The sequence below is a fragment of the Cavia porcellus genome, unplaced genomic scaffold, assembly GCF_034190915.1.
Source record: "Cavia porcellus strain 051 isolate PalLab524CR breed Dunkin Hartley unplaced genomic scaffold, mCavPor4.1 scaffold_3, whole genome shotgun sequence".
NCBI classification, from domain to species: domain Eukaryota; kingdom Metazoa; phylum Chordata; class Mammalia; order Rodentia; family Caviidae; genus Cavia; species Cavia porcellus.
This window is the reverse complement of record NW_026947486.1, coordinates 82,109,102-82,125,105: the sequence shown is the minus strand read 5'-3', so window position 1 is coordinate 82,125,105 and position 16,004 is coordinate 82,109,102. Positions and strand designations below refer to the sequence as shown.

Below are 16,004 nucleotides of genomic sequence, written 5' to 3'. Positions count from 1 at the left end.
GTTATATATGGGTTTATTTCAAAGGAAATCTGTACATTACAGCTCATACAGGCTACTTATACATAGTTCAAGCCAGTATCACAATAATTTTAACTGAAATTTTATTAAAATAACTAGCCTTTTTTGTTTGCTATATCTTAATGCCAAAATGTTTCAAAATTCAGGTTTAAATAACCTCCTTGATGAGAACCGAATTCAAGATTTATCCCTCCTGTATCAGCTCTTCAGCAGAGTTCGAGGTGGAGTTCAGGTTCTCTTGCAGCAATGGATTGAATACATAAAGGTATTAACAGTTTGCCTGTGGCATCTCTCATGGGTTATGATTTGTATAACCAGACTGAGTACCAGCAATCATTTGTTGTTAGATCCACATTTTTATTAAGGAAAATTTAAGGGTTTTTTTACATGTAAAAGAATTTTGAGAATTAATCTTGAGAGTGAGTGACAGTTTGTATCATATCGGCAGTAAAACCTGATTGGTGACTTACTTGATTTCTAGTTCTAAAACATAAAGCTGTGAATTTGGAAAGATGACTTTTCTTTGAATTCACAATTTTCTTTCCTTCCTTCAATTTTACACTGGAGCCTTTTTTTTAAAAAAGAAAATCAAACCTGAGTTCTCTTAAAAACAAGGAAAAGCCAGGTATGGTGGTACACACCTGTAATCCCAGCACTCTGGGAGACTGAGGCAGATGGATTGCAAGTTCAAGCCCAGTCTAAGCAATTCAGTGAGACCCTGTCTCAAAATTTAAAGAAGGTTGGGGTTATAAATCAACGTGAAGGCCCTGGGTTCAATCCCCAGTACTACGAATGAATGAATGAATGAATGGGATCCTAGAGGGTTCTGATAATACTCTCTTAGGATATTGTGTAGGTACTGGTCATTTCCTTACTATTTTTGTGATTATAGATGAATGGTATCATTTTGACTTGTTTTAATAACACTTTATGTTTTCATTTCCTCAGTTCAAAAAGTCTTAATATTTTAGGATCTTTAAATTAAGTGCCAAGTTAGAATGTGATTTTGTTATTATTTTCATTGTAGTTAAAAGTCCTGTGGCAATTTTTGTTTTTAGGCCTTTGGAAGCACTATTGTTATTAATCCTGAAAAGGATAAAACTATGGTTCAAGAGTTGCTGGATTTTAAAGATAAAGTTGACCATATAATTGATATCTGCTTTTTGAAGAATGAAAAATTTATTAATGCTATGAAAGAAGCATTTGAAACATTCATTAACAAAAGACCAAATAAACCTGCTGAACTTATAGGTATGTTTCCAGTCTTTTTGCTCATTCTTTAATGTTCTTTTATTCAGAAACTCAGTCTGAAATTTTGACAAGGTGCTATACCAGCACCTCATTTATTTGGGGCTGCTTAGTTAGTAAAAACAATCCGAAAAGTGTCTGTAAGGATAAAGATTTAAGAAAGATAAGAGATTTAAGAAAGTCCTTCAAGCTAGGCAAGGTGGTGGACACCTGAAATCCTAGCATTTAGGGAGGCTGATTGAGGCGGGAGGGATCCAATTTTAACTCAGCCTGGGCAGTCTAATAACTTAGTGAGACTGCATCTCAAAAACAACAGCAACAAAAATGCCTAGGGAGCTCAATGTGAAGGCCCTAGTTCAGACTCCAGTATTGAGGAAAAAATGTCCTTTACGCTAAAGAGCATCTCAGAACCTAACTGCTAAACATGATGTTTTCTTTTTAGACAAATTTTGGGTCTAACTTACTTTTCCCCATAGTAAATTTATTTGGTTTTCAAGCCTGTAGTGACTTAGAAATGAGGCAGAGTTTTGTATAGGCTTACAGTTAGGGCTACAATAAAGCAGAGGATGAAATTAGTGTTGCCGGTGAGAAAGGAAAAAGTCCAGGATGAAAATAAACCAAATAACTGGCATATGTAATGTATAGATACAGTGTATAGTGCAGAGTGTCTCAGGTTTTCCCCTCTTAAGTACCCATTAATGTCAGAGGAAAGGAGCCCTCAAAAACCTTTTGGTCCTCTTCCAAAAGGATTATATTTTGTTAAAATCTATTTTTATTTAAAAGTTTTACAAAGTTTGCCTTGTACTCTGTAGTATCTGGTTTATTGGAAAAGTATTGTTTAAGAATGGTTGTCATCAGTATAAAATGGAAGCTCTGGAAGATTCCCTTTCAACAGCTTTGATTACCCCCACACGGAGCTATGTGCCACTACATTTGTTCTAATAAACATCTTGATAGTGGAAATTGTATTAAGTGTGAAGTTATAAGACTTCTGCTTGAGTTTTGGCTCTGGTGTTTATTAGTTCTGTGGCATGAACTTGATTCTCCTTGACTTTGGAAACTTAAAAGAATGTATATGTCTGTTTCATATTATATATATCTGTAGCTATGTCTATTTCTATATCTATATCTATCTGAAGCACTGAAAAACTTAGTATGTGTCACTTCTGTTTGGGTATATGTAGTACCCAGTACCTTAAGATACCCATGCATTAAACAACAGACTTTCCTCCCATTTTAGCTAAGTATGTGGATTCAAAACTTCGCGCTGGAAACAAAGAAGCTACAGATGAAGAACTTGAAAAAATGTTGGATAAAATTATGATCATATTTAGATTTATCTATGGTAAATATTTATTACTTTTTTAGTATCTTCTTTTATGTTGGGTGTGGTGGTGCATGCCTGTAATCCAGCACTTGGGAGGCTGAGGCAGAAGGATTGCCACAAGTTTAGGGCCAGCCTGCGCTATGTGGTGAGTTTAAGGCCAGCCTGAACTACATAGCAAGAACCTGTCTTAAAACAAAAAATAAATAAAAAGCAGTTTTCTTTTAAGACAAAGTACTCACAGAGACACTAAAAGGTTATGTAATCTAGGGAAACTATTTGGGAATTAAGGGTTTAAAATCGTATTTTATTCCTTGCATTTAATTCATTTGAGGGTACTTAAGGAATGTTATTCCCTTGCCTCGTACTTTGACTTTTCCACTATTAAGAGCCTGAACTTCTGCTGCTTGTTTTTTAATCTCTTGAATTTTGGCTCTAAAGCTACCAGTTGACTAAAGCTTTTCTGAAGAAAAGTTAATGCACTGTTAATTCTTTACAGAAAAGAGCTTTTGAAGTGTCTAGTACAGAAATAGACACAATGTTCTTGGATTTAAACAAATGTGCATAAAATGTATAAAATAAAACAACTTGTAATAAGCTGATTGATTAAGCCCTCTAAAAGCTGTTTTGTCAGAACTTTAATGGAAATATTATGAGTTTTGTGTTTTTTATTTAACATAGGTAAGGATGTTTTTGAGGCCTTCTATAAGAAAGATTTAGCCAAGCGCCTGTTAGTTGGGAAGAGTGCATCGGTAGATGCTGAAAAATCAATGCTGTCCAAACTAAAACATGGTATGTTTGTCATTCTCTTTTCCTTTCTCTGATTTCTGAGGGAAAATGTTAGTTTAACTTTTACTTCTTTAATTGACTGCCTCTTTTATGAGTCATTTTATGTAAATGTGATGAATTAGTGGGGCATGCATTTGTATGAATAGCTGTAGATCATATGTCGTGCTAAAGTAAGTTTTGCGTTTCATGTTTCCCATTTTAAATTCTTTGTTTTTAATCACCTTAAAATATTATAAATGTATAAAAATCTTTAATAGAATGTGGAGCTGCTTTCACCAGCAAACTTGAAGGAATGTTTAAAGACATGGAACTTTCTAAAGACATCATGATTCAGTTCAAACAGGTAAAAGTGAGTTAAACTCTTACTTAATTCTTCAAACTTAAATATATTTAGTTATCTCCTTATAGCAGTTTGTATGGAAGAGGATATATCATTTATTTGTTGTAAATACTTTATAGCAACTTAAATTATATTCAGAATAGAAGACAAAGATCATTAATGAAGTGTAAGTATATTCGACCTATTTAGGATTAGTCTTAATAAATACCCAGAATAACACAGAAATAGAAATAAAATGTACTGAACTGAAGTCAGCACCAGAACTAGTTAGACAGTAGGATCAGGGTTTTCCCCACTTACTGATCACTCGGTGATTTGCATGTCCAGAGCTCAAAATGAGGATGGAGGTAAGGCAGTCGTGTTTGTGTGAAGCTTTTGGGGACATTAGGAATGAAAAGATACATCTATAGTTTTGAAGACATAGGTAAAAACTTGTTTTTCTTGAAATTAAGAACATAGCTGGGTGCTTTGGTGGATACTTGTAGTCCCAGCAACTCAGCAGGCTGAAGTGGGAAGATCTCTTTAAGCCCAGTACTTTGACACCAACCTGGGAAATGTAGTGAAGCCCCGTCTTAAAAAGATAATATAGGTAATATTAACAGAAAATTAGATTTTCCTCTTGGTGGTTTAGGAATGATTTCCTTATCAGTATATCATTAAGGTAGGAAATGGAAGGTGAAATACTCGTAAGAACCTGGTCAGAGTCTGTAGGATCACAGATTGTATAGTAGCTACAAAATAAGATTTGTCTGTTGGCCTTTCCTCCTCTTCTTCCTTCCATGCTAAGTACCACCCCTTGTAAACAGGCACTGTGGCAGGTAAAAAACTGGATATTTGGGCTGGCTGGTAAAGTGAAAAATAGGGGTTACTGCAAGGTATTTCAAGCCACATAGGAGTTTCTGAAGGTGTGGATTGTATGTGGTATTGGGTAAAGACCAGAGGAAAGATCCTTTAACAGCCCAGTTAGATGTGAGAAATTGATATGCCATTATATCAAAATATTAATCTTTGTACTTTGCTAGTGCATTTTGTATAGGCTTCATTTAAAGTCCTCTTTCTGTCTGTCTTTGTGTTTTTTTTTTTTTTGGTTTTTGACACATATTCTCACTGTGTAGTTCAGGCTGGTCTTGAACTCATCCTGTAGCCCTGGCAGGCCTTGAACTTGCTTTGATTCACCTGCTCCAGCCTCTTGAGTGCTGGGATTACAGGCATGTGCCATCATGCCCAGCTTTAAAGTCCTCTTAATAGTTGCTTATAATTTCAAGATTATCTGCCTGCATGTATTTTCATAATGAATAATTTGTTGAATGAGTCATTATTATGACAAAAAATGTGTGTACTCTGATTTAAAGAGCTCAGTGTATGTATTAATCTTATTGTAGTATATGCAGAATCAGAATGTACCTGGGAATATTGAATTAACTGTGAATATCCTGACAATGGGTTATTGGCCAACATATGTGCCTATGGAAGTTCATTTGCCATCAGAGGTAAGATTTACTGTTTGGAACCTTAGTAATAGACATATAGATAATACTTTTTTTATCATTTAAAAACATGCCTTTTAAAAGCTCATGTAAATATACACACCAACAACAAATGCCAGGTTTCCAATATTTTATACTATAATTTCCAATTCCAGTTTAGCACATAGCTAATGATGCCAGGTTTCAAGATGAAATGCTAATTTTCTGGGGCTGGGGATTTAGCTCAGCAGCATAAGCACCTGCCTTGCAAGCAGGCGGTCGTGAGTTTGATCCCTGGTACCGATAAAAATGAAAAAGACAAAAATATTGCTAATTTTCCCAGATCCCTAGTGATCAGAAATTCTTTTCACACATATTTTATCTGGAAGCAGAATTGCTAAGTGATGGCTGCTCAATTAAATCCATACTAACTCTTAGGAAAATGTCTCATTCAGGGCTGAAGCATAGAAAAGGGGCTAAAGCTAGGGAAGGGAAGATACCGAGAGTGCTCTGTGGAGATGGTCATGGGAGACCTAGGACTTGGTTTTCCTCTATAAGAGTATATAGGAAAGAAGAAAAGAGGTCAAAGACAAAACTTTAGAAACAGGGGCACATTTGGCAGGGGATAGGAAGAGGAACCTGCAAAAGAAAGCTGTGTTAGAAGCAACAGCAGTGTAATATAACAAGAATAGTATGGAGGCATAAAAATCACTGACGGTGACTATTTCATAAAGGAGATGATTAAATAGTGCAGAGAGATCAAAGAGTATAAAGACTGACATACTTTTAACTTTGGCATTTGAGAGATCATCACCTTTTCTCAAAGTGATTGGTAAACCTACTGAATATAGTCTTTAAAACTTACAGAAATTACTGTACATGTGGTAAGTATAAAAAGTGAATGTGGTATTGGATACAGAGTTTAAATAAACCTTATTTTATTTACTTTAGATGGTAAAACTTCAGGAAATTTTCAAGACATTTTATCTAGGCAAACATAGTGGCAGGAAACTTCAGTGGCAGTCAACCCTAGGACACTGTGTGCTAAAAGCAGAATTTAAAGAGGTAAGTGGATATTCTGGTTGGTTTTTTGGTTGGTTGAGACAGTCTTGCTATATAGTTCAGGCTGGGCTTGAAATCTTTTTGTACCCCAGGTGGCTCAAATTCAGCTATCCTCCTGCCTCGTGCTGAGATTATAGGTGTGTGCAGCCACACCTGGCTAGAAAGTCAGTATCTTTTTTTCCCTTTCCATTTGCTTTAGCTTTTTTTTAAATCAGATTTTATTGGTGCATTTTAGATAATATGTAATGATCACATTCATCATAGAAAATTTGTACCCTGTACATGATATGTTGTTTCCCCTCATTTCCCTCTCCTTTCCTCTACTCCTCTTCTCCCAATTACAAAAGCTTTATTTCATGTTTTCCTCCTTTCCACATTGTTTCTTACTTTTCCCTTGTTTTCTTTGTCCCTTCCCTCTCCCTTGTTCTCCTCCTCATTTGAACATTTTCTTCCTATTTCATAATACCTATTTACATTTTGGTCTTCATTTACATTTTCTGTTTCTTACACCAGAGGAAAAAATGTACTATTTACATATGTGTGTCCAATTTAGGAAATGGATACTCTTAAAACTTACTTATAATCTTTAATTTTGAGATTGTAACTTCACATAAAGGTTCAACCTGTTAAGCATGACAGTAGTGATAGCTTGTCCCAGTTTTGTGTTTATTTTATGATCATGGTTTTTTCCACAATTGATTGGCCATTGTTTTTTTGTTTTGTTTTTTGGTACTGGGGATCGAACTCTCAATCTTGGAATTGCTAGGCTTATGCTACTGCACTAAATCCCCTGCACTAAAGCCCTGACTGACCATTCTTTAAAATTAAAAAAAAATAACCCCTTTTCTCCACCTGTGGGTGCAGAATTCACACTGCCACTTGACAGAAATCTTCTTGTTGCTGGGAAATAAAGAATAGAGTTAGAGTTAAGGGGAACAGTGCTCATACCTGCTTTCAAAGCCTCCTGCAGCTTTTCATGACTAATCTGAATCAAACAAGTCAAAAATGCATTTGAAAGAGTAGGTTTTTTGCTACTTGTGATGAATATCTGTAATGACCCATAGGGCTAAATTATTAACTTAACAATACTTTGTTGTTCTGTTTTAATTATAAGGCTTAAAAAAGATTTGAAATGGCTGATTAATCCTGCCTCTTATTTTTAGTAGAATCACTCCTAAACTCTACACCAAACATACTGTATTACCACTTCAAGTAATTTTTTTCTGGATAATGTTAATCTGTGTTTCTAAACCTACTGATTGAAAAAATACTTTGCCTATAAGAGATTAGTTACTTGATTAATTTTTTATGTGTTTAAAAAAGGATGGCTAACCACAGCTGTTTTTCCAACAGGGTAAAAAAGAACTCCAGGTCTCTCTTTTTCAAACACTGGTGCTGCTAATGTTTAATGAGGGAGAGGAGTTCAGTTTAGAAGAGATCAAGCAAGCTACAGGAATAGGTTTGTATTGAATCATTCAAATCTCAAGCATTATTATATGTATACCACTATGCTAAGTGCTCAGGGGCATACAAAGGAATAATTCTTTCTTTTTTGAGGGAGAGTACAATGGGGGTTGAACCCAAGTCTTTTTTTTTTGGGGGGGGGTCTTTTTCTTTTTTTATCGATAACTGGGATCGAACTCACGACCACGCACTTGCAAGGCAGGTGCTTAAGCCGCTGAGCTAAACCCTCAGCCCCCAAATCCAAGTCCTTTACACTGCAATTTATCCCCAGCCTTTTTTTGTTTTTATTTTTGTTTTTTTGAATAGTCTTGCTGTGTAGATCAGAAGGCTGCCTTAAACTCACTTTATAGTCCAGTCTGGCCTCAAAATTTTGGCGATCCTCCTATCTCAGCCTCCTGAGAACTGTGATTATAAGTATATGCCACCATGCCTGGCTCTCTCTCTCTATTTTGAGGAAAGGTTTCACTGAGTCGCCAAGTTGCTCTAGCTGGGCTGGAACTTGTGATACTCTTGCCTCAGTCTCCCAGACAGCTGCGTTAGAGGCATGTGCCACCATGCCCAACTCTACTGTGCCTTTAATTTAACCATGAAAAGTGGGGAAATGACATTTGAAGTAATTCAAAACCAGAAAGTACCAGTCTGGTACTGACAAGAAGTATGTTAAGAGTTTAGCAAACCAAGAGATCATTGCCCACTGGCAGTTGGAAAAACTTGATGTAAAAACTAGCACCTGAACTAGGCCAGTTTTGGTCATGGAGAAGGCACATAAAGGAAATAATGTTAAAAGGGCCTTGGATTTAGGAGCTGGTATAGTGTAGGCAGGAATCATAAAGATTTTAACTATAGCATAGAATAATGAGCTACAAAATTTGCTAAGTAAGATGGATAGGCCCTGACGAGTCTAGCAAATGAAACCTACATTATGAGGTCCTAAATGGGTGAAAGAATGAAAGGAACATATTTGGACAGTTTATCTGAAATCAGTAGGACAACTTACAGGATGAATTGATTTCTTCAAACATAAAGGGCTAAGTTACTTAAACTAGAATGAGACAAGTGAAAATGGAGATGATGTATCTCTAAGGAAGCAACTACTAGACATTTGAAGAATGAAGGAAAGGAGGGTTAAAAGATGTTTGAGTGTGATGGTGCATGCTTGTAAGTTTGTAATCCCAGCACTTGGGAGGCTGGGGTGGGAGGATTGCTATAAGTTCAAGGCCAGTCTGGGCTACATACTGTATTCAATGCTAGTCTGAACACATAGCAAGACCCTGTCTCAAAAAAAAATTTTTTTGAGGGTTTCTTACCAGCTTAGTATCACTACTATCTTGAAAAAGAGCACAGTTTTATGGGAAACTTAGACATACCGGAGTTGATAGTAGACCAGCCAAGTGGATACATCCTTTAAATGTGGGGCTGGAGAGAAGTGATATGTCATGGAATGGTAATTGATGGCTTTTAGAAGATAACTGAGAAATGCCATTCTACAGTATAGAACAAAGAAGTCTTTAGTTAACTTCTAGTTAAAATAGGCAAACAAGAATTTTAGTAGAGGGGTGTCAATGGAAGCTAGATTTAGATTGAATTTGTAATGTGTAGTTGGTCATACTGATGAGCTACTAACACATAATTGAATCCCTCTTTGTTTTCAGAGGATGGAGAGTTAAGGAGGACATTGCAGTCATTAGCCTGTGGCAAAGCTAGAGTTCTGGCCAAAAATCCGAAGGGCAAAGATATTGAAGATGGTGACAAATTCATTTGTAATGATGATTTCAAACACAAACTTTTCAGGATAAAGATCAATCAAATCCAGATGAAAGAAACAGTAAATATTTTGTTTTCCTCTAGTCCTAATGCATTAGAATTATATGAGTTCATAGTACACATCTATAAAGATTTTATACTGTTAATAGTACCAGTACCATTAACAGTTTCTGGGTCTACATCCAGATACATTTCAGTGTTTAATTATGGATTTCTTTTTGCTGAGTGCCACATGATCAGATTGATATTCAACAGTTTTATGTATATTCTCATTTAACATTTAATCTTAAAAATTTTATGTTACTAATCTTCAAAAATAATAAGCAGCTGTGTGCAGTATATTTTTACATAGCTATTGTAATTTATTCAGTCACTTCATTGTTGGGCAATTAAATTCATGCTTTTTTAATTTTGTAACTAACACTGAAGATCATCTTTGTACCTGAATCTTAATCTGTCTGATTTTTCCCTTATGATAAATTCATGAAGCAGATTTTTGGGTTCAAAGGTTACCAGTGAACATTTTAAGAGTCTTAGTAAATAATGCCTTATTGTGTTCCAGAAAGGCTGGATCAGTTTTACCTCTGTCCAGCCATGATGAGTGCATCTCTTACTATTTCTCTGCATGCACAATACATGATGTTTTCTTTTTGAAATCTTTGCCAGCTTGGCTTGGTGACAGAATCTTAGTGAGTTAGTGTTTGTTTCATTAGCAGTGAAGTTAAATATTTTGTTTTGGTCATTTGAATTTGCAGGACACTTTCATTAAGGAAACCAACTACAGTATCCCAAAACAGATCAATTTTGGTTCCAACAAAGTTTAATACAATACTTTAGAAAAAGTGTTAATGTGGGAAAAGAGTATCATCAAACAAGTTTCTAACTTTTTCACTAACATCAAGAACAAGAACATACTCCTTTTAAAAGACTATTTTACCCCTGTTTATGCTATACCAGAAAGAAACTGTTCGAAAACATACAAGCTTTTTTGGTTTGGTTACTAAAGATTAATATGTTTATTTAAGCATCAAGACAGATAAACTGCCTCCTAAACACCTAAATTTCAGTTACTCTTGAAGGAATATAACCATGCATTTTGGATTTATACATTACCAAATAAAAATGAATTTTTAAAGACTGGCCCATAACAAGTTCAAGTAGCTTAATCAGTAGAAAAAAATCATGTCCCTACAATACATATAGTTTATGTATGTGGCTAATACAGGTTTCACTTCAAATACAGTGAATTAACTTTAAAATATTTGTGTTTAGGTTGAAGAACAAGCAAGCACTACAGAAAGAGTATTTCAAGATAGACAATATCAAATTGATGCTGCAATTGTTCGAATTATGAAGATGAGAAAAACACTTAGCCACAATCTCCTTGTTTCAGAAGTATATAACCAGTTAAAATTTCCAGTAAAGGTAGGTACTTTGGTATTTTATATATTGCCCTTGTTATAAATGGTACGGCATATTTTCAGGTATTAATTTTTAAAATGTAGATTAAGGCCTCAAGACCATTTGGAGAGACAATTTTAATTTACTCATGCACATGATTGAAAAAAAGGAACAAAAACTTTGTTGGCATATGTGGGCAACTGTGAAAAAAGGGAAAAGCAATTTATAAAGCCCTTAATACCAGAAAGTTTTAATGACTAAACGAGTCTTTGAAATTTTCCAGTTAGTCTACATTTCTTTTGAACTTTTCTCCTTGAAATATGTTGGCATTTGCCAGATTTAGGGGTCAGGGATATAGCTCAGTTGGCACAAGTGTCTGCCTGGCAAGCACAAGGTCCTGAGTTCGATTTCTGGTACCAAACAAAAATGTGACAGATTTGGTTCTTTTTTTTAGGTTGAGTTAAATCTTCTGTTTGATTAGTTAATAAACTGTACAGATTTTAAGACTATAGCTTAGTGGTAGAGTTCTTTTCCAGCATGTGTGAGATCCCTCCGTTTGATCCCCAGCACCACAAACAAAAACAACTACAAAAAAGTACACAGAACTAGTCATCATTAAGTGTCAGTTAGCCAGTTGTGGTGCAATCCCAGCTTTTGGGCTAAGGCCTTGAGTTCAAGGCCAGTTTGAGCTACAAAGCAACATTCTGTCTTTAAGTATTTTTTTAAATGTCATTTTAAGTTTTCAAATAATATTATATATATTAATGGAGCTCAGGGTGATACTTTCACACATGCATACAGCATGTGCTAATCAAATCTAACCTTGCTTCAGTGTCTTGTCTCTTTTTTTCCTCTCTTTAGTTTTTTGAGACAGGGTCTTGTGATGCATGTGATCCCAAGTGTTGGGATTACAGGCATGCACTACTGCACCCAGCTGATACCTTTTTAAAAATCTAATGATAGTTTTGTTAAATCAAAACTGGTCATTAAATGAACATAGTTTGGTGTGAATTTCCAGTGATAAAGATGGTTAGATAATGTAATATTGTATTGGAGCAGCTTTAGACTATTTCTAAATCCTTGTGTTGATAAGCTCTTGATGGACTCCAGACTCCTGGTTATTAGGGTTCATAGGAGCTTTGAACTTTGGTAAATATTTAACCTTGTTGAACTTGTTTCTTCTTGTGTAATATAGAAATAACATTTGTGTTTACCTCATTAGATTATTGTGAGGCTTAATTGAGATCGTGAATGTAAGAAAAAACTTAGCATTGGACTTGGCATGTAGTAACCACTTAGAGCTATTATTACTGCCTTTTTATTACCACACTTGTTCTCAGGCTCATCCTCACACTCCTTTCACCTCCAACCAGAGACATCCCTGATGCTAGGAGGTAATTAAGAAAAGAAAATAATTTGATTTTCAAACCTTGGGATTACTGAATAAAATTTTTGCTGTCCCATATTTTCTCCTCTTCCCCCTTCTTTCTGTTTTATTTTCAAGACAAGGTGTTACTTACTGTGTGTTGCCCAGACTAGCATTGACCTCTGGGCTCAAGTGATCCTCCCATCTCGGCCTCATGAGTAGCTCATACTATAGATGTAGGTGTGATCCTCTGTCTGGCTTTTCCCCTCTTGATCTAGTAGTCATTTTACATATGTACAAAACATATGTTCAAAGCAAGAGTATATGCCATTAGCCCCCATATCTGTGAGTTCTGCATCATGTATTGAAAAACAGCTGTGTTGAGCAGGTACAGTGATGGGCATCTGTAACCACCTTTTTAGGAAACTGAAGTAGGATTGCTTGAGCCCAGGAATTTGAGGCCAGCCTGGACAACACAATATGATCCCCATCTAAAAAAATTGCATCTACATTGAACACACACACATATTTTCCTGTCATTATTCCCTAGCCAGTATGTAAAGCAACACAATATAACAACTATTTGCATTTAATTGCGTATTACAGATAATATAGAGATTTTAAAATATCTGGGGGAATGTGCCTAGGTTATATGTAAGCACACTACCATTTTATATGAGACTGAAGCATTGGTGGATTTGGTATCTGGGGATTTGGTACTAATCACCTGCATACGCCAAGGGATGACTATTTATAACATTGTTATAGGCTAGATGCATAAGACATATAGAGGAGTTTCGTCATCTGTGAGCTAAGTGCAGTCATCATGACAAGCTATACGCTTTCTTGATTTTTAAACAAGACTCAGAAATCCAAATCACTTAAAATAGATAACATTTAAATCATACATAGATGTGATACTTCATTTATTGAGCTGTTTTTATTTTTGTTTTGGTTTGGTTTTTGGGTTTTTGAGACAGTGTTGCTGTATAGTTCAGACTGGCCTTGAACTCAGCAGTCTTGCCTCAGCCTCTCCTGAGTGCTGAGATTATGGGTGTGCAGCATCATCCCGCTCCCCCCACCCCACCCCCTGGCTATGGAACCCTTTTGATGTAGTGCTCTCTTGTCTTTTTTTACTACTGGGGATCAATCCCAGAACCTTCACAAGAGACTACCTCCCCAGCCCTTTACTAAGTTGTTTTTGTTTTTTGGGGACAGTGTCTCACTAAATTGCCCAGACTGGACTCAGATTTGCTATTCTGCTTCAGCCTCACAGAAGATTGGGCTTATAGGATTGCATCACCATACTCAGCTTTATGTTGTATTCTTTTAAATAGTAATTTCCTTTATACAGCTTTTCTTTTAACGGTGGCAGTTTCACATGTATTAAAAAAAACAGAAGGGTAAGGGAAAAGCAGGCTCTACAGTGCAAACTTGGGCCAAATAACAGTAGGAAAAGGAAGTAAAAAATAAAAATACACTGTGCAACATGGGATGAGCGACCACAAAGAGACACAATAGTGTCTTCTATATAGCTTTAAAATTAATTTATAAAATTGAGAATTTGAAGCCAGGAATGGTGGTGCACACCCTTAAATCCCAGCACTCGGGAGGCTGAGGCAAGAGGACATTTGTGAGTTTGGGACCAGTCTGGGCTACAAAGTGAGTACAAGGCCAGCTCAAACTACATAGTGAGACCCTGTCTCAGAAAAAATAATTTTTAAACTGAGAACTTGGAGAATTAGGTCTCTCCTGAGAGAAAAAGTACTGCTTAAACTATTTTGATAAAAGTGTAAGTAGTGGACTGGAGTTTAGCTCAGTGGCATAAGCGCCTGCGTGGCAAGCGTGAGGTCATGAATTTGATCCCTGGTACCAAAAAAAAGTGTAAATAGCATTATTTCCCTAAACTATAATGTGTTTCTCATGTGGGGTTATGGTAAGTTTAGTCTCGTGTTCAGTTGTGCAGAGGGTAACTAGTTATGGGGAGATCTGTTTAAAATAGCAAAGTAATAGAAAGTGTACCGATATGGCAAGAGTGTAATGGTATAATAATATGTGGTATGTAGTATAAAAATATTTCTTCACCTGATTTGTTTTCATCATACTTTTCACTAAAGAAATTAAAAGGATTTAAATAAATAATTTTTTAAGTCAAGGAAATTAAATACAGTTAACCTGTAATCCAAAATTGTTCTTTTAAGGGGATGATGGTAAATAGACTGCAATGATTATGACCTTTGTATTGAAAATTTGCCTTCTCTTACAGCCTGCTGATCTTAAGAAGAGAATAGAATCATTAATTGACCGGGACTACATGGAAAGAGATAAAGAAAATCCAAACCAGTACAATTACATTGCATAGAATGTTGGCCTGGGAACATTTGGTATCATATGCAGTAGCCAGTGGATAAACTAACCTGTTGATTCTATATTATTTGACGACTTTTTTTTTTACTACCAATGACCAAATGAAGCAGTATAATGGGAATAGTTGAGTGGACTTTTTCTCAGTGGTTAACATGCCCATTTTAAAGAGTAATACTTACCCTTAAGAAGAATATTGTCGAACTCTTTGCATGTTACTTAGTATGATGTGCAGAAACTCTTTAAGAAAGTACCGGTCTTCATGATTCCACTTTGGAACTAGGGAGGAGTCCCTATAACTATTAAAGGGGTGGGGTTCTTATACATCATTACTTATGAAGCAGAAAATTTTATTTGCTTAAAGTGTCATTTGAAGATACTTAAAACTGCATGCAAACTTTATTTACTGTACAGAGTTCTGGATGTATTTATCAAATAGAAAAACCACCCTGGACTTGATGGTTCACCTGTTTTGTGATTTCCCTTTGGAAGAAAAAAAGAGTTATCATAACTATTGATATTTTACTAGGCAGTGTTCCCTTACACTGAAAAGGATGATTTTTTTTTAAACAAAATATTTGCAAACAAGTTTTAATTAGGGTAACCGTTGCTCTATAATATCTTGTGTATTTATGCCCTAAATTTTCCATTTGTGAATATGGGAAGTGTGCATATGGTTTAGCCCCAAATTTATTGTGCAGATTAACACATAATTCTAAAAATAGCTAATACAGGAAAATTGCTGTCCATTTGTACTAGAGCATTGTATATGGTAAGAGAAAATCCAACTCTTCTTATTAAAAATTAATATAATGTGATTTGCAAGACCAAAATCAACATGTTTTTAAAATTATCCCAGGAGAAAAATTCATCAACTAATTTTCAACATGTTTTAGATTTTAAGTGTTGTTTGGACAGTTCTGGCTTTAATTTGGACCAATAGTAGATTATTACCATTCCAGTTTTCTCTACCAAGGTTTTCTTTTGGAAGCATCCCAAATCTTCATTAGTAAATGAGCCTTTACTATCATTCTTGTAATTCTCTAAAACCTTAGATATAAAGATCTTCCCTTATTTTCTCCATATACTCCATTTTGGGGGATTTCAAGTTTTGACTTTCTTTCAAAATTGCTTGAGGTTAGGAGTTCCACTGGGCATCTACTTTTCAGGGGAATGTGCTAAGATTGTTCATACATAGAAAATTTCACAAGTATTATTCTTCAAATCAGTAATGTGAGCAGAAGGCTTCTCCAAAAGTAGGTTTTTCTTTTGCCTCCTTTTTTTTCCTTGAAAGATTTGATCCTGTATGAGATGCAGAAATTTTTGGTTTGTTTTTTAAAAATTACAACTTCTTTAATGCTTCTCGTAACCTCATATGTCCTTACCTCTTTGGAGCCA

General features: G+C 35.4%; 1 protein-coding gene across 4 annotated transcripts in view; it reads left to right on the top strand.

Moving 5' to 3' along the window:
* The window catches only part of Cul4b (cullin 4B), a 53,595-nt gene extending 38,171 nt beyond the window's left edge, over positions 1 to 15,424 (top strand). For 2 of the 4 annotated variants that reach the window (XM_023563237.2, XM_023563238.2), the window contains exons 11-21: positions 165 to 283; positions 1,077 to 1,269; positions 2,507 to 2,611; positions 3,272 to 3,382; positions 3,637 to 3,722; positions 5,102 to 5,209; positions 6,137 to 6,250; positions 7,601 to 7,706; positions 9,364 to 9,536; positions 10,748 to 10,900; positions 14,509 to 15,424. In XM_023563237.2, coding sequence (XP_023419005.1) covers positions 165 to 283; positions 1,077 to 1,269; positions 2,507 to 2,611; positions 3,272 to 3,382; positions 3,637 to 3,722; positions 5,102 to 5,209; positions 6,137 to 6,250; positions 7,601 to 7,706; positions 9,364 to 9,536; positions 10,748 to 10,900; positions 14,509 to 14,604 — 1,364 coding nt within the window. In that variant the 3' untranslated portion in view covers positions 14,605 to 15,424. Of the gene's footprint in view, positions 1 to 164; positions 284 to 1,076; positions 1,270 to 2,506; positions 2,612 to 3,271; positions 3,383 to 3,636; positions 3,729 to 5,101; positions 5,210 to 6,136; positions 6,251 to 7,600; positions 7,707 to 9,363; positions 9,537 to 10,747; positions 10,901 to 14,508 lie in introns of all 4 variants that reach the window. The other 2 variants (XM_023563236.2, XM_023563239.2) reach the window with 1 other exon arrangement.
* Positions 15,425 to 16,004: the final 580 nt, after the last annotated feature.